This window comes from Sylvia atricapilla, chromosome 1 (genome assembly GCF_009819655.1).
Source record: "Sylvia atricapilla isolate bSylAtr1 chromosome 1, bSylAtr1.pri, whole genome shotgun sequence".
Classification (NCBI taxonomy): Eukaryota; Metazoa; Chordata; class Aves; order Passeriformes; family Sylviidae; genus Sylvia; species Sylvia atricapilla.
The window spans coordinates 21,566,655-21,592,279 of NC_089140.1; the positions used below are offsets into that span (position 1 = coordinate 21,566,655).

General features: G+C 40.8%; 1 protein-coding gene across 7 annotated transcripts in view; it reads left to right on the forward strand.

Annotated features, from left to right (window-relative positions):
* Window positions 1-2,245: 2,245 nt before the first annotated feature.
* ADAM22 (ADAM metallopeptidase domain 22) overlaps window positions 2,246-25,625 on the forward strand; it is a 128,758-nt gene continuing 105,378 nt past the window's right edge. For all 7 annotated transcript variants that reach the window (XM_066316985.1, XM_066316993.1, XM_066317039.1 and 4 more), the window contains exons 1-3: window positions 2,246-2,306; window positions 2,476-2,639; window positions 18,373-18,449. In XM_066316985.1, coding sequence (XP_066173082.1) covers window positions 2,249-2,306; window positions 2,476-2,639; window positions 18,373-18,449 — 299 coding nt within the window. In that variant the 5' untranslated portion in view covers window positions 2,246-2,248. The remainder of the gene's footprint in view (window positions 2,307-2,475; window positions 2,640-18,372; window positions 18,450-25,625) is intronic.

Here is a 25,625-nt window from a genome sequence, read left to right on the forward strand (position 1 = left end):
TGTATTACTAATATTTTTTTTAAAGTTATAAATATTATTCTTAAAATTAGTGAAGGGTTTGACCAATATAGAGTTGGTATCCTAAAAAAAGGACTGCATTTATGAAATATATGTGTCATCCATCACCATATCCACTGAGCACACAGACTGGATGAAACTCTCCTTTCATAGTTGTTAGCTTAAAGCAGCCAAGCTTTGGCTGACGCTGGGTTGGTGAACCTCCCATGTGTAACACCTACACTAAATCTGAACACTGGTGAGCAAGAGAAAAGAAAAATCTATGATGTAGTGATCCAGGAAATGAGTGTTTAACTGTACTGTGTATCTGCTGCTGAACGGTGTAATGTATACCCAATGTCCTGAATTCTCACAGAAATACTGATGGAAGCAGCTGTGAAATAGTGTGCCAGTGGAGAAAGTTTGGTGTAACTCAAATTACTGTAAGGGTTGGCTGCTGCCCGAAATGTAAGCATTTATTAGTTTTGTAAGAAGATTGAAGCATCATTTTATAATACTGATTTTTTCTTCGCTATAAATAGCACTTCCTCCTTTTCTTTACCCAGCCTACCCATGGCCTTTTTGACACCCCACACCAGAGTTTTATAAGCTAATTTTGCACTGTTTCAGCAGCTGCTTCAGGATTTAATGGATACTTTGTGGTTATATTGCATCTTGCCTCTTGTACCTGACAGCAGCGTAAGCAGGACAGCATAAAACTTACTAGCCACTTTCTCCTTAAAGTCACCTTGTATTTCCAAATGCAATGCTCTGCTGTTATCTTCAGCTTGTTGGACTGTCATTTTGTCTGTTTTCTTATCACAGAAACTCTGAGAAATTGAATTCCCTTCATCTATCCTCTAATTGGTTCCTTTAATAAGATGGTATGTGTAACTAAGGTAAGCCCTACAGAGAAATCGGGCCAGGAGCGCCGGCGTTCCCTGGCGGGTGGCCCCGGGGAGGCAGGCAGCCACTGCCGAGCCGCTGTGCCCGGAGCACGGTCCTTCCCGTGGGGAGCCGTGGAAGGCCGCCCGCGGGGTGAAAACCTCTTCTAAGAGCAGAAGGGGAGCGGCCGGGTGTCCTGGCTGTTGCCGGTGAAAGCAGTGCAATTAAAATTGATCTGCGCAGTGGTTTTAACATATTTCATTTGTTTGTTCTTTTAATCTCTGAGACTGCAACGAGCAGCAGCTTTCAGTGGCATTATCTGTGATGCCACCTCCTCCTTTATTATGTCTTTACAACTGGTCCAAGCCTTGCAGTGGGTAGTAAAGACTTCGTATTCTCTTGCCTGGAGCGGTAGCGAGCTGCGTCTGCCGCTGCCCTGACATCCCTCCTCCTCTCCGCTCACCTCAGCTGCCGTGCCATGGCCGTCCTTGCCATCGCCCCTTCCGAAAACGGCGGGGAAAAAGGTGCCTCAGGTGACCGCCACTCTTGTCCCATTTTCCTAAAGAAATGTAGTTAAGGAAGGTGAGATACGCCGTGCTGAGAGGCAGCACCGCTGCTCTCGGCTTCCCGGTAGGTGGGAGTGTAGAATTGGGTTGCAGATGCAGCCATCCCTCCGCTGAGGGAGAATTATTCTCGCATTTCAGGGAACGGACATCGTGGGGACTCCTTGACACCTCTGCCTCTTGCTCGGTCCAGGAGAGCATGTTGTAACGTGAAAGGAATCATTCTGCGTTGTAATCCTTTCCTACTCTCTTTGTTTAAAAAAGCAGGGAGGGAATAGAAATTTAAGGAAGAAAAAATGTCATAGAGAGGGAAATGAAGGTTTGATCAGAAAACGATCACGTAAAAGTGGAGAGAGGGGCTGACGGTGATACGGGCAGGGAGGGACGGAAAACGCCCGGCTGCCTCCCCAGAGAGCCCCCGCCCTCACCCGCAGCAGTCAGTGAAGGCAAGTTTTGCGGCGGGGGTTCCCTCAGTCCCGGAGCGGTGCGGTACCGGGGCGGCCCCACGGGGAGGGAGCGACTGCGGAATCCCTGCGGCGCTGCCCGGCCTCCGGGGCTTCCCCTCCGCTCTCGCCCCGCTCCCTCACGCCCTGGCAAACGACTACATTTCCCAGCACTTCCCTCTTCCAAGCGGGCTCTGCGGGGAGCCTCGCCGGCTCTCGCCATCTCCTTCGCTGGCAGGGGGCTCGGCGCGGCGGCGGGGCGGAGCTCGGCAGCCCCGGCCCCGCGGCCCCGCAGCCCCCCCGCCCGTGCAGGCGCGGAGCCGGCGGCGCTCGGCGGCGAGCGGGGCGGCGGGCAGCGCCATGCGGGCTGCCGCCTGCCTCCTCTGCCTGGCGCTCGGCGCCCTGACAGCGGCCCCAGGTGAGTCGCGGTGGCGGGGCAGCGCCGCCGCGCTCGGGGCGGGGGTGGCGGGGAGGGGGGGCCGCTGCGCCGAGGCTGCTGCGGAGCCCCATGGAAACGGAGCCCCCGCTCCAGCCTGCGCGCCGGGGGCGAGGGCGCAGCCGGGTGACGGTGCCTCTCCCCTGCGCAGGAGGCGCCGGGCCGGCGACGGCGGCAGCGGGGCGGCGGGGCCAGAGCCCCTTCGCGGAGCGAGAGAGCATCAGGCCCCTGCGGCTGGTCTCCGGCGAGGGCGGCGGCGGGGCGCGGTGGCCGGCGCTGAGCACGCGGGTGCGGAGCGAGGCGGCGCGGACACAGGTAAGGGGGGACAGCGGGGCCGGCGGTGCGGAGCCTCGCCGCACCCTCCGCCCAGGGCGTTTGCACCGCCGGAGGATGATGCTCGGCCAGACGCGCGGCTCGGTTTCCCGCAGGAGCGCGGGGAATGCCAGTCCTGTGCGAGGGCTCCCGAATTAGTTAAGATGGTCCCCGTGCCTGCCAATGCCCCGGGCCGGCAGCGGGGCCCGGGCGGGCACAGCCCGCTGCCTGCGGCGCCCGGGGCGCCCAAAATGAAAGTTGCGGTGCCTTTGCGACAGCGGGGCTTGAAACGCTGCGGCTTAATTTCGGCTTCTGGTTGAAGCGTGGGCAGGGTGGGTTTGTGTTCTGTGGACTCGGATGTGATTTTAAAAATAGAAATTTTATATCGGAAGGGAATTGCTTGAAGTGTTACATGTGAACTAAAGACGGGATTTAACGTACATATTGCCTGCTACCCAACGCAGGGTATATTTTCAAATTCCACGGAGTCATAAAGTCATTAAGGTTGGGAGAGACCTCTAAGATCATCGAGTCCAGTCATTGACCTGGCACTATTTATGTTAAAAAACATATTTCTGTTATATGAAAACCAATCCCCATAACTTTTAAAAACCTCGTGTTGTATTAAAATACAGCGATTTTCTTCTTGACCCCTTTGTTTGAGGTGGTACATGGCTGTTACATCTAAAGGAAAAAAAATAGAGTCCATGTTGTTATAGATGAGAAACATACAGATGAGCATTTGAGATAAGTGCTGACATGCAAGATGAGTTGCAGGCCTCTGTTTCCTCCTTTTCTAATTGAGTACTGCGTGTTTAAGAAACAAAATAGGTGAAAAAATTGTCTCATTTATTTTTTTTAATAATCCATGAAGTATCAGAACTGACAACTTGCATTCTCTTTGTGTAGTTAAATAATAAACAAGCTCCTCATAGCCTATGTGTTTTCCTCTGAATGTAACTTACTCTGTGTAAAGATTTTTTCTGATATGAAGACAATATTTACAGTGCAATAATCTCAAAGTTCACAATGCTTTGCCCAAAGAAGAAAAAAAATCCTCTAGGCATTTCAGGATTCTCTGAAGACCCCCAAAAAGTCACAAGTTCAAACACTCTGTGACATCTGTTTTAAACTTAGTAATGGTTGCATTTGGCTTTAGTATTAGGATTAAAATAATGGTCTTACAGAACAAACTGCTAATTAATGGGTTTTGTTTTTCTGAATGTCTCAGCTTTTATTCACTGAATTTTATGCTCATAAGATTTTCAAGTCATCCTCATCTAGTTAAGTTGTTAGTGTGATTAGTCTAAGCAGAAAAAGTAAAGTAACACGGGTGGTTTGAAAAGGGTTAAATGCATTTATTTCACAACAGCCTCCACAGTAAACCAATGTTAATGTGTAAAACCTCTGATGTAAATGTGAAAGCTACTACAACTTTTCTTTCTGATCAAGAAGTTTCCCCACTGCTGCTTAAAATATTCCCAGCCTCTTCCATGGCATCTGATGGTTGTTACTCATGGAAGGATCTGACAGTGCTTGGCCAAAAAAAATTGCCAAGCAGTCCGAACCGAGTGAAGCAGTACAGACTCTCAGTGATTCTGGCACAGAGCTTGGTTGCATCCTAATTGCAGGATATTGCATCCCTTGTCCAGAGATCTGAGTCAGCTCGGTGGTAATGGACCAGCAGCGTGGCTGACTTTGCTTAACTGAAGTTGTGTAGGAGCTGCATTTAGGAAGGTAATTATCAAAGTTATGGACTAACTTCACAGAGTTAACTTCTGTGGTGCTTTTGGGTGTCCTGTGAGTGTCACATGGAGTATTAAGACACTGGATTCTGCTCATACATGAAGAGATGCCCATGCCTGCCCTGAAAAGTTAACAGTCAGTGGCATATAAAGAGTAGGGGAATGGAGCTGTCCTCTTAATCTATAACATTTCCAAATATATTTGTTTGTTTTACAATTAAATACACTCTGACTGTCTCCATGTTCTATCCAATGCTAACAGTTTTTGAATAGCTGTATTTGGGAGGTTAAAAAGCTGGTCTTGAATAGATATTTCAAACCAAAGCTAATGCCTTTCTAGATTACTTAAGGGAGCATGCTTCTTGAGGAGGTAAAAGCAATCAAGAAGAATCCCTGGTGAGTGAAGGACTAGCAACCATGTCTAGAAAAACAAAGGGAAGGTGTTACCTGAATGGGAAGGTGCATTCAGAGGACTAGCCAACAAGGCTGTAGTTAAATGAATTTAAAACAATGAAGTTGTGTTTTGAATCGGATAAAGATAAAAGGGGAGAGAGAGAGAGAGAGAGAGATAAGCTGGAGAGAAGGAAGTTGCATTAAATCGGATTGGATTCCTTTAATTCCTGGATGAAAGCTTTAGCTGCAGAAAGGGCAGAAGTTGAACAAGAAGGATGCAAGCCTGAGTTCAGAACTGCAAAAGGGAAATGAAGATGATCATGCAGAGGAACGCAGAAGAGGAGCTTGGCCTTTGCAGCAAGATCAGGAGTTTTAGAACTGGCTCATGATGGAGTTGAGCCAGAAGAGTGTAATATGAGAAAATGGGGTGAATGGAGATAATTGAAGGCAGAAGTGACTGGGAAGTGATGGGTGGCAGATTTCTAAAGAATAATGGTTTGTTTTCAGTATTTGTTGAGGTTTTTCTCTAGCAACTCTGTGTTGTTTGTTTTGGGGTTTTTGGGCTGTTGCCGTCAGAGTTGATGCATGCATGTTCTTTACATGCATGCTTTACTATTAAACAGTAAAAGAATTAATTTATATACTCATCTTAGAAACCCAGAATGTAATTTAAAAATATAATTAATATGCTCACAATTGTAGTTGTCCAAGATTGCTGAACCTCAGAACATAGCACAAGACAAACGTTGTAGGCTATTACATGTTCATGTCATTAATGTTTTAATGTACAATAAATAGTGGACATTGGAGAATTCACGTGACTTGGGTTTCTGCTTTTAATTCCATTGCAGAATAGAGTCACTACTAGTATCCTGTATTTCAATTCTGCTGTTCCTCAAAGAGTGCCTGTTAGCAGCTGCACAGCACTTAGTGTATGGAATAATCAAGATAAGATATAGCTAAAAATACACTAATATTATATTATCATTAATGCAATCTAGGATCTTAGCAATGGACACTTAATTTACTCTTACATAAATAAGTGTATTGGACGATGGTAGTTCTCTATGTCAGGACATTCAGTGAATGCTAATCTAATATTTTTGTGTTTAAAAGAAGGAAAGTTCCCATCTCTGATGTTTTTAAGGAACCTTTTAACTCTATGCCTTAAGCCATATATTGGTATTGTAAGAAGCACATGGGAAACCACAAGTTTTGTAATATTTTCCTTTAGTCAATACAGTGCAGGCGTGTTCCTTGTTAAAATGTGGGAATGTCTAAGCATCCCTCCCAACTGCCTGTATTATCATTATTCATTTTTGATACATCTAAGTGTTACATGGAAATCTGTGAGATTTGCTATGATTTCCAGTGGGAGCAAGGTTCTGACCTGCTATGGACAGAGATTCACTTATCTCTGCTGGTTGTGCAGGACATTCATGATATAGCAATTTCTCTTTCTCCAGCTGTTTTTCATCTGCTCATTGCCTGTTGTCACTGGATTTCTCCCGAGAGAGAAAAAGGGATGACCTGGTTGTAGGTAGCCTGGCCTGAAGGGGATCCAGGGCTAGACTGCATCTGGAGACAGAAGTGCATGTTGTTTATATTCCAGAGTGAGTGAGTCAGTAGTTTTCAGTAAAGAACTTATTTGTCTTCCACAGCCTGCATTGTTTGTGACCAAATGATAAAATTGCATACACCTATTTGGAATCATGGCTTGCAGATTTCCTAAATGATTTCTTATTGCTAATAATCAATTTCAGAGAAGCTTTGCTCTGTCATGCTGAGTTTGCATAGCTCTGCTTGCTCTTGGATTTGAAATCTTCATTAGTTATTCGAGTGTTGCCTAGTCTTTGCTATTGGATTCTCTGATACCTTGTCTCACTCTAGTCTTCAGAGTATCCCTGTTCTTTGCAGGTGCTTCTGAAATTGCTGACTCTTGCTTTCTGTTCTCATGCTGTCAATTTCTGTTGGTATTGTAAGTGACTGTGTTGGGTAGCTCCAACGAATAGTAATTTTTTTCCTTTAAAAAAAGAGCTCTGACTATTGAGTGGCTTATAAAATATCTCTAGTTTGGGACTGATAGATTGTGACTGTTGGAAAGAGAAGTGTCATGAGAAATTGCCTGATTTAAAAAAATTCTTTTCTGCCCACTTAATCAAATTACTTCTGTCTCTTGAAGAAACTTAGGCACAATTTTTTAATCATCCTAACACAAACCAAAGGGAAGGAGAATAAACTGAGAAAGGGGCTATAGTGAGTAATAACATGCATTTGGTTTATTGCTGAGTTTGGTTTTCTTCCTGCCTTGTTGCCTCTTAAGGTTTGTAAGGCATTAGGCAAAATGTGTGTGATACATTACTGTATGTTCAGTGTATGCAGTTCTACAATATGATAAGATAATTCATCAATATAGCAATATTTTATGAATATGTGAATGATGGTTAAAATATTCATACTCTTGATGCAGGTCTTGCCTTCCTGAAGAGGAAAAAACTGCTGAAAGCTAAACTTGGCTGTAGATTGTGTGTTGAATGATGTAAGGGCATTGAGGGTGTCCTTTGATTTCTGATGTAGGAGGCACTTTCAGGTACACCTTTTTATAGAGTACTCAAATTGTGTTTTGGCATTTCATAGGCAAAGAATATTTCAAATTCCTAATTTATCCTGCTTTGCAAGCTCAAATCAGGAAAAGTCTTTCCCTGCTTGATAATGAGATTTGTTATGACGGTAAATATATAAGTCCAAAAATCATCCAGCAAAAATCTCTGGTAGCTGCTTCAAGAGTTCATGTTGTTTTGTGTCATCTTCTCGTGCTTGTGCCATAGCGGACTGGAAAAGAGAGATACTCCTAAAGCTAAGGCTTAGCCTCATAAAACAGGCTTATACACAGCCAAAAAGGCTCTTAAAGGCTCAGATGTTACAATTTGTATAGAAAGTATTTTCCCAACACTTGCTCGTTGCTGTGATTAGTGTGGTAACTGCAAAGTCTGACAGAGGAGTGCTTTCCAGCTCTGGTGATGAATGTATCTGTATTCACTCCTGGTCTGTGTTGGTGCCCCTGAGTGCAGGATCACACCAAATATTATTTCTGCCAGTTTCACTGTGTACCTGTTTTGGGACTCCTACAGTGGCTAGTCGGCTATATCAGCTATAACACATGCATGGTGTGGAAGTGTAGAAGTGTGGAAGTGTGTTGCATCCTGAGCAGTGTCATGATAAACTTTGATGAGATATAGCCATATTCAGGAGGAATTACATGTGAAGTTAAGATTCACTCTGAAATGTTTGCCACAAGAACATTATGGACATACCTGATAAAAGGTCATGGTAGATGTATTATCCTTCTGGTAGTCCAGGTCCCTTTTGTAGTTTTCCGAAAATCATACCAGTCTTTAAAGTGACTCAAAACTAACAACTTTTTTAGGGCTCTGCTTGGGAAAACATTATCACAGTTATCCTGTCAAACACTGCTTAAAGGTCAATCAAACTGTATAAAACCTTCAAAGCCTGATAAGGTTCAGGTCTGTAAATTGTGGGTCTTTCTCAGCCAACTCAGGGGCTCACAACTGCCTCGGTACTTTTCCCTCTTCAGTTAGCACTGCTGAGGTTTGTGGTCCTTCCACTTGTTGCTGCCTCCTGCTGCGTTTTTCCCCTGGAGAGGATGGAAGACAAGGATCCTTGTCTTGCACTCCCATGGGTTTGAACCAAGGCTGCCCCTCCTCCCATGGAGACTGCTCTTCTGCTTCATGGGAAGTAGCTCACATGTCAGATGATTTAGTTGCCAGCCCAGGCCCTCAGTCTGGATAACTGTGGATGTTGAGGTGAAGTCCAATGCTGTCAGAGGATCAAGGCTGGACACAGGATTTTGGGGTCTTCCTATGCAATCCATCCTTCTCTTTATCTACTGATATGGTTCAGTGCTTTCGTCACTAGATAATATTTTTTCAGTATTATATTTTCTAGAAATAGTGTAATTGTCTGTTTCTTGCATGTTAACCAAAACTGCTATATTCAATGTCCCCAAAACTTACTGTGACTCCCATCCTGTCTTCCTTTTCTCTAGTTTTGATTTATGTAATTAATTTTAAACATTGCCAAATTTGCTATGATTGTCTGTGGAAAACTTTCAGACAAGAAAGCCTTTAATGCCCTTCTAGTTACCTTCTTTCCTTTGGCTTGCCAGTGGTCTCCTAGATAGTGTCTATCTATATGCTCTTCTGTGGAGATGTCTTTTGGAGTGCATACAGGATCACAGAGATCTGTCGCATGAAGTTTAGCTTTTCACAGCTGCAGATGCTCCCTGATAGTGCTCTTCTGAAGCCACTGCAATTGTTGCATTAATCTGCAGAGGAGAAATCGTTGCTGCAGGGGTGAACTGGGCAGCAGCAGCTGTGCTGAGCCATAGCCAGGCATGGATGTGGAACAACATCACTCTCCTCAGATGGAAGCATGTTCAGTGCAGATGAGAGCTTTGGACACTGAAGATTACATCTGTGCAAGCTTTTAATGTTTTGGTGGGAGGACTGTGTGAGGGAAGGCTTATGTTTTTTTCCCCAAACTTCATTGTTAAGCATCGAACAGCAAAGGTGGCTGAAGTGAGTGTACACATGGTCAGGACGTGTTCTGCCAGGCTGTGGCATGCACTGCCATGATGGGGCTTGGCTGATTGGGTAAGTCCAAATGGAAAGTCAGTGTCACCTGAAATTAAAGAATTATGAAGAAATCACAGAAAGTGGCAAATGGCCTAGAGCTGTTTTAACTGTTGAGTCACTAGGAGTCCAGCTTGAAAATTTGGTTCAGTTGAAGTAAGTTATCTTTGGCATTGTTGCTGTGCATTTGCCCTCAGACAAGGAAATTTGGTGATTCATCTGGTAATGTGGCCAGCTCAGATTTGTCTACCTATGCTAAATTCACTCTTTAGTCTCTCTTTCTTCCTTGTTTTTAAGTGAAATGGGTGTTACCAGACCAGAAAATTGTAGCAAGGGACATAAATTATTTTTATTTATACAGAATGTTGTATTAATACAAAGTTTAGAAAAATCTGTGTGGATAATGCCTTCTAATGAAAGTGTAATATATAGGAATGTGGAGGCTACAGCCCTGAGTTACAGCTCAAAAATAGCCCAGAAGAATAGCAGTATGTAGGAATACACTCTGTTCCAGAAATGTCTCCTTCGAGTATTTCAACTCCTGAAATTCTGTGGGAATGAAAAAAACCCATCCATCAGTTGTTTCAGAAAACATGTACAGTGAAAATGTTGATTCATTTTGATCTCCTAGGCTGTATCAAGGGGAAACAGAGTTTTGAAATTTGCTTTTCTTGCACTTTTCAACTTGAAGCAGGACTTTGATACTTGAATGTAGAGGGTGAGTCATATTAAAAAAGTATTATCTGTGGAATTGATTGAGCAATGTATTGGCATGCCTGAGAGTCTGCAAGTTTTTTCAAGCCTCTAATGCTAACAGGATGTTGGTAAACTTTCTGTTGGTGTCCAGGGTCCATTCCTGGGAGAGGTTAACCATGTTGGGAGGATTTAGGTGTCAAAGAGTGCTTGTTACTTTCAGTAGGCGGAGCTAATCTTTTACTAGTAAGGTTTCATTTGTACGTGAACTAAATCTAAGACCAATTGAAAGTGTTTGGAATATGTCACTGTGTTTCTGAAAAAGGTTTGGTCACTGATACTGGTATGAAGGAGCAAAGTTGGCGTGGCCTCTTTTTACTACATTTGAATGCTTTATTTGTAATATAAAGGCAGCTTGATCGAGGGTTTTTGTAGATTTCTTTCGTAGTGGAACTCTTTTCCTTCATTTCTGAAGACTCCAAGAGATGCTGAAAAGGGGGCCTTTAAATGTTATTGATTCCTTTCAGAGCTTGGAAAACATGTAGCTAAAAAAGACCTCAAGGCACCATCTGCTTCAGCAAAGGGAATGCCGTCACTCCTCCTGACTGTTGGATCTGTTGAGTTTTCCTGCTTGCCTGAATGGTGTTCTTGGACAATAGTCTTTTCTCCAGAGAGATGACACAGAGATGCAGATGGGTCCATGCTGAGGGGTTGCCCACAGCACGTGTGTTGCTGCCCTTGTTTTGTGTTCTGTCCCCCTGCAGATGGGAGCGTGTTGGTTGTTTGCCTCTCACGCTGCAGCTGTGCACGAGTAGCATCTCGTTTGGGTTCTGCCCACTTGAAACTGCCAGGGAGAGGGGTATTTTACTGAGGATGGATTGTCCTTGGTGGAGTCCATTCCCTCTGATCTCTTGTTTCTTCACAAACAGTAGTTTCCCCCTCTGCAGGCAGGTCCTGGGCTGCTGAGCGTTACAGACGGAACACATTGCACTACTGCTGCTGTAGTATTTTTTCTGACTCCTAGACCTGCCAGTACATTGCTTTTCTTGCTAGATCTGGCTTTCTGAAAACTACAGTCACTGTGGGGAGCAATGGAAACTGGTGTTTCTGGGTCACAGGGTGAATCTTTATTTGCTCTGCTCCCTGTCTTAGTTTTAGAAGTGTGATCTTCAATGGTGGTCAAAGTTTTGTGTAAATTATGGCTGGAAAAGATTCTGAACTTTTAAAATTTTTATTCATGACTTTTCTTTGTTTTCTATATGTAACCTTCTATTTGATTAATCACACTTACAACAACCTATTTGATTATAATTTTCCTAGCCATTAGTATTTGATGAAGAACCTTTTTGAGTACATTTTAAAAACATGAGATTGAGCAGTCACTAGTTTTCTGGTTTTGCCCCAGTAGTGATGTATTTAAGACCTCTGGCACTATAGTTGTATGTAACCTTTTGTATATGAATCATTGCTGCTTCCCTTTCAGAAAAAAAGAAGAAAATAAATATGACTTCCCAAAATTTCTTGCAGTTCTTCCTTTCACAGTGATTTGAAGACTTGCAGTAATTAGTCTCACAGGAAATCAAAACTTATAAACTAAATTTCAGAATCAAATTAACATCATCCTCTACACTTAAAAGCACAGTGAGTGTGAAATGTTGTGCCACAGGGCTTTACTGGTGCTGGAAACAAGTGTGAGATTGCCTCTTGGGAAGCAGCATCTTGCCAACTCACTCAACTTTGTCTTATTAGATGTGTGAGATCAAATGGTAGCCCATGCTAAATTTGCTACCAGTGACAGCCCAATAGTTTCCCTCTCTAAATTGTTCCACTTAACAGTTAATCTTGGGTGAATTTTTGAGAAAGATAAAGTGGAGGTGAGGAAGGGGAGCAGGAAGAGAAGCTTTCAGGGGTCCTCAGGAGGATCCACACTGCTGCCCAGGCACTGAGTCTGCAGCAGTGATGCCTCTGTAACACCTTGCATCAGTTTGTGCTTGGGACTTCTTTCCTTGTGCTCTTCCTCTATAAATATTGAGTAAATTCAAATAGTCTCTGTGTCCAAACACACAAAGAAACAGAATAGGTTTTTTTTTTTCCTACTGGGAAGACTAATTACAGGCATTTTGGAGGTACAAGTGGTTCTTGCTTCTGAGTTTGGGTTCATTGATACTATGATGTTTATATGAAGAAAAGCTATTTTAGGTCATGTTTATGACCATAAGGAACTGGGCCTTGGCACTAGACTCTAGCTGATGATTTTTAGCTCTCACTGTGCTCCACCCTCACTTGGCATGGAAAACAGATGTGTGATCCAGGACTGAGAAATGAACATGCATCTATTAAAATATTTTCTTATTTCTAGCTTTTCCTCAGAATAAATACTGATTTACAAAATGTGTCCCAAAGAGGTTGTTGTAAAAGCGTTTTCATCAAACCATGATCCTATTCTGCAGTTTTTTCATTAAATAAACTCCACCCCACCAAAGATTTATAGATTTATGCTTTGGATAAAAAGAGGGAGCTTGCATGAAGAATGTCAAATAATAATAATGACGATTAATGCATTAAATGAGTGCCTATAAATATTATGGGAATGCTAGGGAAAGTGAAAAAAGAGATTTTGCAGTTGTTTAATATGCTAAGATATGTGGATCCAGTTCAGTGATATTGAATTTTGATTAAAATTAGATATTTTCAAAAGGCAAAATAGAAGGCCTCAGGAAATAATGTTGCAGTTATATTTTATTGTGTATTTTTGAAAGAAGATTCTTTCACTTGGGATACGTATTTTTAATATTAGAGCTAGGCTTATTTCTGAAATTTTTCTCTTTAGCAAAGTTTTTTCTTCCCAGTACACTTGAAAAAGTAAGTTTTTGAACACATTTCTTATCTTACATAGAACAACAATATACTTTAGGATTTATTACAAAAAAACTGAAGCTGAAAATTGTTCTTTTAGAGTGTGTACATTTTATGTGTCCTTTTATAGAATGCTAATTGGCACTGTATTTCTCTAGCATAAATTTATTTGTCATGATTATTTTCCAAACAGCAAATTAAATGTATGTAAATTTTATGTAGGTAAATCTACATAAAATTTTCAGTGTATTTTTCATTTAATTTCATGAATATATTTATTTTGATTTCCCATTGGCTTATCTGTGTCCTTACTGAACTTAAGATAACTTATTTTATATATGTTTAAGGGATTGTCAGCAAGCTGAGGTTTCTGTTCTATGAAATGGTGGGAGTGGGAAATTAAATTAATATCTAAGGGATCTATTTTGTAAATGTGACTGACTCACCAAACGTCTGCCATGAAATCTCATTGTTTTTGCAAGCTCTGAAACACACTTTTAAAGTTTTTTTCTTCCTGGAACATCTTGCATTATTTTGTCTCTTGATTCTCTTGATGCTTTGCTTTCAAGTCTACAAATTTGATCAGAATCTTTTAATTAGAAACTACAATGCTATATATAGTAGTAAATAGAAATTTTTTTACATCAAAGGGCAAACATATAAATAGGATTTTCTCCTCATTTTTTATGAGACTGTTGTTTTTTGACAGAAATTTTTGTAATTTCTTCCAGCAAAACTTATTAAAAAGTATCTAAGTGCTTTATTAAGAATACTTCCCAAGGAAGAAACATTTTATGAGGAATTGCACATTGCATCACAGCGTGTTTAAAATTATTTTTCTTTATTTTTGAGGAAAAATATTTGTCAGCATGTTACTGTGCTGCTTTCAATACTCAGCTAATTATATACAATGTGAGGAAAACGTCTACGTTTTTCCATTTAAAATTCTTGTTAGTTTGATTATTCAAGAAAGTGCATAGCTTGTAAATGTTTCACTGGTGGTTAAGATATTTGTACTATTTGAAATGAAAATTTTTGAAATGTATTTAGGGTTATCTCTGGAGTGGTGCACTGATGTTGATCAGCAGTGATGTGCATTGGTTCCCTTTACAGATGCTCGTTCTTTGGGGACAGTTTCTGGAGGAAGCTGATCCCCAGCAGGAGTACTGAAGGGACATCATTATTCTGTTGTGTTTCTTTGTAGTAATAAATAGTCATATTTGGTACTGATTGTCCATCTCTATTACTGCAGTGATCCCTGAGGCATGGAGCAGGTGATTTAAAATAACTGGAATCACATTGCTCTTGGTTTGGCAGGAAGGTTTGCATACCACTTTTGTTTTTGTAGAATTCAATCTTTTGATCTTTGCTTTAGATAAAATGTCTTAGTGCTTAGTGATTTGAAATAATCTTTTCCACTCCATTTACTCTTGATTCCTTTCAGACATTCACTGAGATGCTTAAACTTCACAATCTTTAACAGAAGCTAGCTCTGCATAGTTGCATGAGGTGCATGGGATGCTTGGTACTTTCTGTAGTGGGCCTTGCAGGTCAATGTACCACTAGAAATTGCACCTGAAGTACTGCAACTAATTTCAGAGCTGTTATTGGTATTTTACTTCTTCAGTTGCATGACATAAAAATTTCAGGACTCTCTGATTGTGTTGGAGGCATTGCATTGCACTCTTCCATTAAGTTGTTCGATTCTCCTTTCCTGGCTCTTGTTCATGTTCTGCATTGAGTGCACCTTCTGGCCCCAGGAACTCTCCTTTTATGACTCAGTTGTCAGTCACTGATGTGCCAAGCTGATGGTTGTTGCAAAAGCCTCAAATTTTCTGAGAGAGTTCCTGGGTTTGAGAAATAAATGACATAATTGATTGTCTTTCTTCAGTGGTTTAGAGAAGCCTTTGCAGGTGTCTTTCTTGTTACTTCTGCTTGGCTGAGGTGGTGTAAATGAAAACACACTTATTTCCTCTCCTTGGGTTCTTTTATTGACATAGGTCTATGAACGTAAGCCCCTTTGCCCTGGCCATTTTACCTATTCACTGAGCAGGCAGGTAGATGTGCTTAAATATAATGTAGAGCCAAGACTCTTAAATTCCATTCCTTTATTTTCTGGTTCTTAACCAGATATTTAGAAGAACTGTTACCCTAAAAAATGCATTATCTGGAATTCTTAAGGTGCAGATTTTTGTTACAATGGATGACATTTTTAGCTGAAGGGGTGAATCTGTCTTCCTCTTCATTCTCTCTTGGGTGTCCCCTTCGACTTCTTTCTGTTGCACCTACCTTGTGGTTTAGTTAGATCAATTTATTTGTCTGACAAAAACCAGGCCCACTCCAAGTGGTGATTAATTTTCTGCTGCTGATCTGACTTTCTGTCTGGCCACATGAGCTGACAAGGGAGAGTAGGTGGGAACACATGGCCAGGATGGGGCAGAGCTGTTCGTTTTCGGCAGCAGCCCACAGTGTGAAGTGTGATGTGCTTTACAAACATGTATCAGGAGGGGATGCAATTTCTGGGAAGGGATGAGATTTTCAGGCTATCCAGAATGACTTGGTATCTTGGTAGGTTTGAAATACCCTTGAGATACACTTGATTGCACTTGAGTTTAAACTTAATGGTAAGTTTCTGGGTTTGCATCATGTGTAATGTGTTTCATATTAATTTATTCATACATATTTTCTCCCTTAAATCCACATTGTTTCTGTCAGGGAATAACTGTGGTCGAGGGTCACCTTAGAAATACATTAGCTTGTAGTTGTTTATCTTAGAGATATGTTCAAGAGAGGAAATCTCCCAGACCAAATCGATATGGTGCAATATACCTAGCAGTTAAAAGCCAAGCCAAGCTGAAACAATAGAGAAATTTTTGCTCTTATGATCTATGAAGTGGATGTATTTTAATGACAAATGTTACATTTAGTATATGTACATTTGGAAATCCAAATTAGGCTTTTTATATTCTTTCTTACTCATTAATTTTCTTCTGGTACCACCATATGGTCATGCAGAAGACTTAGTTATACTCTGTCTGGAGATCTAAGTGATGGCATATGTAGCTATGCTGTTAACAAGCAGGAATAATAAAATGCTGTAGAATGTTCTTTGCATTTAATAATGTAATGGTGAGAATCAAAAAACGGTGCTGTCATTACTCCTTTGATCAGAAAGTGGTTGTTGCAGTGCAGGTGACTGAAGGAAGGTTAGCTGAGGTTAGCAATGGGCTGCAGTGGAACAAGGGAATGACAGAGCTGCCATTGGTCCCTTGTACCTTGCTTGATTCTTGGCCTGTCACATCCTGTTTGTGAACAGCAGCCTGAAAATTCACATCTAGCAAGAGAAGATGAAATTTTAAAATCATTCAAAGAGACTCTGCTGCCTGAGAGGTGGAAAAGAAACAACAATGGTAATGTGATAATTTGTTGATGATTTTTTTACTGTATTTGTGGTTGCACTAGCTGCTGCAGGCCAGAAACAGCTAAATGAAGGTCCTGCATGTGGGTGCCATATGTGCTGTGGGTGTCTGTACATTCTGTGGGTGTCTGTCATCACAGATGCCAGCTGGATGTGTATTTTTGTTGTTTGTTTATTTGCTTTTTAATTTTTAAGTGCCTTTTTTGGATAGAAAGTAGGCTTTTAATATTAATAGTAATTAACCACCTATTATTACCTTCCCCAGGTAAAGTAAGCTGTATGTAATATATATATTCATTTCATCAAAAATGATACATTTGTTCAAAAAAGATGATAAATTATCCAGAAATTACAAGAACTACTTAGCAAAGACCTGATGGCCTGTGTTACAAAGCAGGTTAGATGTAGTGGGGATAGACAAAAGGTTATCTGGCACTGAGTTATATCTATTGAGGAGCCTCCTAAGGACCTTTCCAGTTTTACTGCATCCTTCTGAAATGTAATGTGTATGTGTAGAGTTTCTTGTCATGCAATTTTGTGTGCATCTCCACAGTAGTGACATGGCCAGGCATTTTTATAGAGAGCCTTCAGCCTAAACATCCTCTAGTAAGACAAACTGTCCTGACTTCTGAGTTTTTAAAAGGATTCATCTGTTTGTGGATATGTATTCATGGTTGTTGTCTTCTTTTTATTAATACTAGTGCTTATATATGTAGACATAACAAGAAAATTCTGCTGTAGGGCAACTAAAAGATGTAATGAACAAAAAGGTCATGATTCCCTCAACTTTCCTTTTCATTGCTGCTGTTCTTTTCCAAGGAATCTGGTATTTTCAGCTCTTCTGGATTTAATGCCTATTGAAAGCCTGCCAGTAGCTTTAGAAAGAGTGAATTTGATGATTCACATTATCCCATCCTGTCCTGTGTTTCCCAGAGTTTTCAATAAATCATTTGTTACAGTTGTACTATCCTGTCTTGTATTTATTTGGGGAAGTGTAGTTTAGAGTCTTAAGTGGTTCTTCAGTTTCCTCTTAGGTCCTCTGTCTACGTGCTTCAAATCTTAATGTGAACATTTCAATGGAAACAAAATAGGAACAAAATTGATACTGTTCCAAAGTGTCTCCAAGTAGCTTTTCTTATTAATTAGTTAAATAAGATGGCTGTTTTGTTTCTTGGGTGTTTTCAAGTCTAGAATCACGTTTTTATTGCATTTCTATTGGATAGCTGAGTATTTTCTTCCACTACTACCAGAGTAAGACTCTGTTTCTGGCAGTTTGGAGTTATGAAGTGCTCCCATGTTTGCCTACAATAGGACTGAATTCAAGGAACTAGTCTGGGGAGAATATGGTAAAGAAAGGAAGAAAAGCAAGCAAGCAAGCTGTTTCTCTACCACCCATTTTTCTTTAATTTTGGTAGCTGCTCAAGGATTTTTGGACTTTTGGGAACCTTTTAGACGGTTGTGAGTCAGAGCTTCACAAAGCAGCTAATTATATTTTAGCCCATTGCTATCCCCTCACTATATGGGAGTCTGTCTGAATGAACAGTTTCTTTCAGGCAATGTTGGTGAGATTCGTGAGAGTACAGTTGTCTGACCAAGCCAGTAATGCCTCAGCTGTTCTCTCTGGTCTGTGTCCAGAGCCAGTGTAAGGAACATGTGAGCCAGGGGAGGTCTTACTTCCCTTTGCTTTTTTTTGCCCAGGATGGGATTTTGAAGAACTGTTTCCTATGGTGTGGATGGGTTAAGATGGGGATTACTCTGAGTCACAGATTGAGTTGTTGGGATTTCTTGAATAAGTCTCATAGATTCAGAAAACTGATCTTTTATTCATTATCATAGACTGCGTTGTCTGTTTCAATTCAATTTTATTTGGTTAATGACATATTTTTACTTATTGTATATATTTTGTTTCTGCATTCTCAAACCAGTACAAAAGGCTTTGCTGTGACTAAATAATAATTCCATTCTTTTCCATATTACAGTCTACCCACATTGCTCGAGCCAGCTTCCAGGTTGATGCTTTTGGATCATCTTTCATCTTAGATGTGACACTAAATCAGTAAGTAATGACTGTATCTTATACTACATTTGTCCAAGACCTGGTGCCTGTGAAATGGAATTTTCCAGAGGAGTTTTTAGAGGCTGTATTATAGCAAAAATACTATTTCAGGTATTGAGTTAATTTGTAGAGGTATATTTTAGGTTCTTCCGTGACTTTCTTGAGTAGCATTGTAGGCTTTGGTATTCCCATTGTTACTACTGGGTAGCTATTCCAGTATAACTAATATTTTAGTAGTATAATTTCACTTCGCAGAATCACAGAATGGTTCAGGTCAAAAGGGATCACAATGGGTCTTCTGGTCTAACCTCCCTGCTCAAGCAAGGCCATCCTAGAGCACATGGCATAGGATTGTGTCCAGATGGTTGTTGAATATCTCCGGTGATGGAGACTCCACAACCTCTCTGGGCAATCTGTTCCAGTGCTTGGTCACTGCGCAGTAAAGAAGTTCTTCCTTGTGTTGAGGTGGAACTTCCTGTGCATCAATTTCTGCCATTTGCCTCTTGCCCTATTGCTTGGCAGCACCAAGAGGAGCCTGATCCATCCTCTGGCCACCCACCCTTCAAATACTTGAAGACACTGGTGAGGTCCCCTCTCAGTTGTCTCTTCTCAAGGCTGAACTGGCCCAGCTCCCCCAGCCTTTCCTCGTAAGAGAGATCCTCCTGTCCTTTAATCATCTTTGTTGCCTTCTCCTGGACTTGCTTCAGGAGCTCCATGTCTCTCTTGTTCTCAGGAGCCCAGAGCTGGGCACAGCACTGCAGGTATGGCCTTGCTTCTGCCAGTTTACCATAAGGGCATGAACTTCACACAGAGCCTCCCTGGATATTAAAAGGTGGATTTGTCAAAAACTGGTAGCTGTGAGCATTTTAATAACCAAGTATAAAATACTGAAGATACATCAATTGCACTGCAGCTAATCCTCAAAAAACAATGAGTACTTGGGAATGGAGTTTGTCCAGATTGTGTTTACAGCCTTTTGGAACAGAGAGGCATTATAAGGCAGTAGCACTGTGAACTTCAGTCCACAGGGAAAGATTGAATAATAGTAAACTTACAGTGAAATCTGGTGTGTGGCTTTCACTAAAGAGTTTTTGAAGTAGTCTTTTAGGACAGCTGTTTTAACATAGGAGTTACTTTGCTTTTCTGTCCTGAAGTGAAAAGAGAATAAAAAATAAAGTAAATAGAAGTGTTTTGTTAAGTAATTCAGTTCCTAATAATTGAACACAATGATTTGTGGTTTGGTGTAAGAGTTTGCATGCAACTGCTGCAAGTTTTTCTCCTGTTAAGATCAACCATTCAGGTTGCAGTGACACCCATTCAAATTTCAGGTTGGTTTTCTCACTTGCAAATATACTTGAAACAGTGGCAATTTCTGTGTGCACTGACATCAGTTAAAAAGCACACGTGAATCCCTGCTGGTTACAGACAGTGGAGACACTGTGCTGCTGGAAGAAGAAGGCAAGAGGCTGCTTTAGAAATGTGATTTTATAAGAACTGTATCTTAAAACAGTTAGAGAGGAATTTCCTGCTGAAAAGCACCAAATCCTCAACAGTGAAATGTTTCTCGGAAGTAGAACTTTTGTATACATATTTACACCTTACTGAGAGTTGGCTGCACAAACCTGTTTTAATTTGGCAGGTTAATGGTGTGGTCACACTTAGTTTCTAAAAGATCAGTATTGTACTTACAGTATAAATTTCAAGTCATCTTTAAAGAAGTAAACACATTTGCTAATGGTCTATGAAAAGAGAAATTAGGGCTTTGATTTTATTTTGTAGGTAGAATTTTTATTTATGCACATATGCACATAGACACATGAACATGTCTAGCATTTTTTTTTGTTTTGAGCTGAGTACCATCTTTATTACATTCCTTTATTGTCTTGGATGATACTGCACAAGTATGTGTTTGGTAAGACTGTCAAAATGTTTTCTTATTCTTCTTAAGAGTGCTGGAATCCAACTTAATATTAACTTTCCTTGAAGAGCTACACTTTTTATAATATGAAAGAAGTTCTATCACAAATTGTGCAAAATGAAAAGAAGGACGCTGCAAGGAAATCAAGAAGTTTGCCTTCTATCACTATATTTAAATCAACTTTTAAGCTACCTCTGAAATATCATTTGAAGATCATCAAATAAAAAGAGGGCTAGGTATACCAGAACAACATTTCAAATGTATTTTTAATTATCATTCCTGTGAAAAAATCTTTCATTCAGAAGACTGTAATTTTTTTCTTTTGCAGTTCATACTCTCCGTATTATATTCTGTGTGTATATTTAGACCATAGTAGCTCTATAGTTGAAAAGTAGTTAAATTCTTTTAAGCGGCAAGGTTGAAGATTTTAGTTATCCTCTGGAAAAAATATCAGTTTAGTATTCATAACTGAACCTCTGCTAATATTTAAAGCATGCTGAAACAGGCCCCTGTGGTAAAATTAGCTCTTAGGTGTAATAAGTATTTGAGAAATGTTAAAGGAGATATGGGGGACACAGGGAGAAATAATTAAAAATAGAAAGATTATCAGAGAGGAGAGACACTTCTTGTGTCTCTCCTATGTCAGCCTCCTTTCTTGCAATCTTTATGTTGTTATGCTTGGTGTACCTGGATATATCTGAGCATCGTCTGTAGTTACACTATCAGTGGTGGTCAGCCACAGTGAAAGTGTTCATTCTCCCATAAGGTTCCTCAATTTATGGAGGGAAAAATATTCAAAATGAAAATGAGAGTAGTAAACAGAGAGCTTAAAAACAAAATCAGAAATTAAAATATGCTCCTGACTCCAGGTGTTTGTCCGCAGATATTTTTTCTTCTTTTGCTACTTTCCATGTGGGTGTTATTTTCTCTATTCTTTTCAAATCCATATTTTTATCTGTCAGATTCTCTGTTCCCTCTGCTGCATTTGGCTGTGCTGTTTTATACATACTTCTGTTGTGTACCCTATTTTATTTTAGATTCTGTTGTGTTTGTGTATTTTCCATCTCTGTTCTTACTGAGTTCTCCAGAGTCACACATTTCTTTGTCATCTTCTTCCAGCAGGAATAGTTGTCCACTCAGCCACCACCATAGGTACTGCACATATTTCTTATTTTTCTTTAACCATTTCCTTGTCAACTCTCTGTTGGCACTCTCACGTGAGGCTGGCAGAAATGTTCACGGTGTACTTTTCTCTCTTTCCTCATTGCCTAATACTTTCTGTTTTACCTCTTCACTTCATGTGCTACTATTGATTTGGGGTGTTAGTTGAAGCAACTTTCCCTTCTTCTGCCACCTCCCTCAACAGTGGCCTGCAGCCAAAGGCTCACTCATTTCTGCAGTGAAACAAGCAGCGAGGACACAGGAACTGGGCAGGAAAATAAAGAACCAGACCTTACATCGACATTTCACATCAGGGAAACTGAGGCCCAGGACAGGAGCATTCTGCAAGTCCTGGATGCAAGTGAGAGGAAGAAAATGAAAAAATTTCCAACTGGCATTAAAGTGTGGCAGTTCACTTTAACACTGAAATCTGTGTATTGCTTATTTTGGACCTCAGCCGGCTGTGAATGCATATTTGTTCATATTAAATGCAGATATAAAATATGCTGAAGTATAACCTGTAATGATAATAAGAACTAATAATAAGCTGTTAAAATTACAGCGTGGTTGCCTTTTTTTCCTTTCCCTAGTGATGGTGGTATTTTCTCGGTATACATCACCATTCTTTCTCCCTCCCTTTTCCCCCTGAGTTGCCATAGTGTTTCTGCAATGAGCTTTTTTCTAAGATACAGTGTTTCTTTTAAACTTTTCTTGCCTGTTCTACTGGCTGTAGCATTTACAAAGGAGCTTTCAGGTCGAATCAGCAGCATTTTTAAAAGGTGCAATCCCTTAGGCAGAGGTTAGGGATGCATTAGTGGCTTTGGTGTGTTTATGGGTCTGTTGCCTCTGTGCCCTTGTGCGTTCAGGGCTGCATCTACGGGAGCTGTTTTCTCTGGCCATCCTGAATAGTGCTGTCCCCAGCAATGGCAGAGCCACGGCTGCTCCAGCCTTTCCACCCTCCACAGGTGTCCAGCTCTGGCCATTGACCTAGACCTGTGCAGGAGTCACACAGCAATGAAGCATGCTTCCTCATTTCCTTGTTTTGATCCCTTTCCCTTGAAGTTTTTAATGCTGTGGTGGAGTCTGTGGCTCAGCAAGCTGTTTCTTTTCTCATGCAGAATGTTTCTTCTTAAATGTAGTCACACAACCATCTTTACACTCTCATCTTGTGTTGTAACTATGTGATTAAACAGCAGAGCTCATCAGGACATGGGATGTGTTTCCAAAAGCCTCTTTGAATCCCTTTTGGTCCTGTCTGTCTTAGAGCCAGGGCATGTTTATTCACGGGTGAAGCAGCTGAGACCTGATGTCATGGTGGCCCAAAGCCAGCTGTGGTCATGGGCTGGGTTTGGAAGGAGCATGTTGCTGGATGGGTAGTTGGAAAAACTGTAGAGTTTGTGCTTGTCTGGGTGGTGGACAGGCTCTGACACGGGGGGATCACCCCAGGTTCACTTTGTGGGACCTATGGTGGGCAAGAGAGAGGATGCTGCAGCATCACCCTTCCTATAGTCAATGGTGTCTCACATCGTGGAGATGAGCAGAGTGTTTCTTGAGTGTGAGTTTGAAGTGTGGACGCTTCTGAGGTGTAGTGTGGACACTGAGGAGTTCCCTGGCCTTCAGAAACCTGCATGTGCCTTATCTTCTCATGTTATAATGGGAAGAGCCCTCCCTGATCATGTTTTTTTTTTTTGTGTGTGTGTGTGTGTTTGTTTTTGTTTTGTTTTGTTTTGCTTGAGAGTGAACACATTGGCACTCTGGGATCTTCAGGTGTGGTGATGGGGAAGTGCTCTGAAGGGTCATGAGCATGAATATTTCAATCTTATATTCAGTGCTTCAGGACTGCACTGTCCTTCCTGGTGACACTCAGTCACTAGGATGGAGCAAAACTGTCAGCTGCTTTCTCTTCCTGCAACACAAATTTAATTCCTTTGGTCCATGTTTTAGTGGAAATTAATCTATACAGAAGTTGTAGTCTGGGTGAGATGCGATCAGAACTCTGCCACTTCAGGAAGCTCACACATGATCTGTTCCAACTGAGCACCTGTCCATGTCCTGAATGAGGAATGGCACACTGTAGAAACTGGTTGTTGTCATGGTCAACTACTTTCAGAAGGCTGAAAGATTACATATGAGGCGATTTAAAAAAAACAACTTTTCAATAATTCTATTCTCTGTGGAAAATAAAGACCCTTTTCTCTTAATTTATTAAAAGATAGGCAAAACCAAAAAAGCTTATTCAGAAAATATTGTTAGATTTTTTGTATATGTCAATCTTAATTTAAATTATTTCTGGTTAGTGATATTGGAATGTTTCTGGCACCCCAGGAACTGAATTGTTTTGCTTTGCCTCTGAATGTTTTTCACAGTTACTGCTGAGAGGGATACAGACATTCCTCATGCCTTGTGGGAAATGTTTATTAGGAATGTCTTTTAACTAGAGTTTTGCAAACCTTGCAGGATCAGATTATAAACTCCATCAAAAAATTCTGAAAAGAGAAGCAAAATAAAAGGCAGCTTGACAGACAAGTGCCAGCTTTTTCATGAGACAAACTGCTGAAACTTTGCCTGTAATTTCTCTTGGCAAATGGTCTCCAATACTAATACCAATGTGTCATGTAAGCTGTAAATGAAAAACATATTCCTAAATTTGCTCTAAATTGTAAACATTTGTCTCTGTGGAATTCAAATGAATACATTTTCCCAAGTGTTTTAAAAAATGCAGCAGCACTGTTTGTAACTACTGTAGTTTTTTTGGTGAGTTGTTCTCCTGTGCTGCCCCTCTGAGCCTTGTGCTTCTCCTGGTCACCCACAGGAGGGGAATGAGAGAACCTGTCTGCCTTTCCTCCTCTAAAAGTGTTCTTTGCTTTCTGGTCCTTGTCACTTTGGTAGTGATGCCTGGTTACTGTTTGGATAGCTGTGTGTGGTAAGTGATGGTCAGATCAAACCTGAGAAGGAACAGCTCTTCCTCTGAGCCCTTTTGGGCCTCCCTACAGTCCAACTCCTTCCCTTATTAGTTACTTTAGTGTCTTGGCTGCACACAGTCCCAGTTTTTCTCACTAGTGGCTGCAATTTGCTGGGATCAAAGGAATTCAAGCTCTCTTCACTTTCCTTGTTCATGCTGTGTTCAGGCTGTGGAGCCCCACTTGGGTATGATCACATTTTAGTAATAGATTCCTAAAATAATGGCCTTCTCACCATATGAGAGTGCTCTGAAACTTTATTGTATTATTTATTATCAGTTTATTTGTGGCACAATATAGAGTGGGTTCAGGTGTTCTGAATGAGGTACTGAATCATGTTCTGCACAATCTTCAAATTATTTGTTAAGTAATATTTATCATGTGCTCTGTGATCAGGACCCCAACAGGACTGTTCTTTCTCAGCCCTCCTTGGAAGTCATTCCCCATCCCAGTCTGTGATGGAAAAGCTACAATGGTCATAAGTTCAAACTTATGCAGACTTGAGAAACACTTTCTTGCTGATACTCTTTCTTAATTTTGAATGTTGATTTTGTTCTCTGGGAGGGAATTATTCTGTTTGTTGCTAACACATATTTTGTACAAATTGGTCTTGGATGACTTACAGGTTTTTTTATGCTTAATGAAAAATATTGGTCTGTTGTGATTTCTGACAACTGATTCTGTTTGGGCTGAAAGATAAAGAAGGGTAAGGCAAAATTCAGGGTTTTTACTGGTGTCTCACTAAACATCCTGGGACTGGGGAAGTTGCCTGGTATTATGCAGTTATATCTTTTTGTAGCATCACCACTCAGGGTTCTTGTCTTTGTGTTTGTTTGTATGTTTTTTTTTTGTTTTTGTTTCATTTTTTTGGTTTAAGAGGTATGGGACTTAGGAATTTGTCAAAATATAAGTTGTTTTGATTGCTAATTAACCTAATTGATAAACATTTGAACCATAGTTTCAGTCTGATAAAGCTCTGGGTTTTCCTACCACCTTGGTATGTAGAGCATACCAGTTCTTTTTGTTAAATTCAAAAGTTTGACCTCCTGGATCTCTGATAAAATGGCACGTTTTATGACCTTTAATAATTTCTTTGCTTTTTGGATGGCTTCCTCAGTGTATCAGTATCCTTGCTGA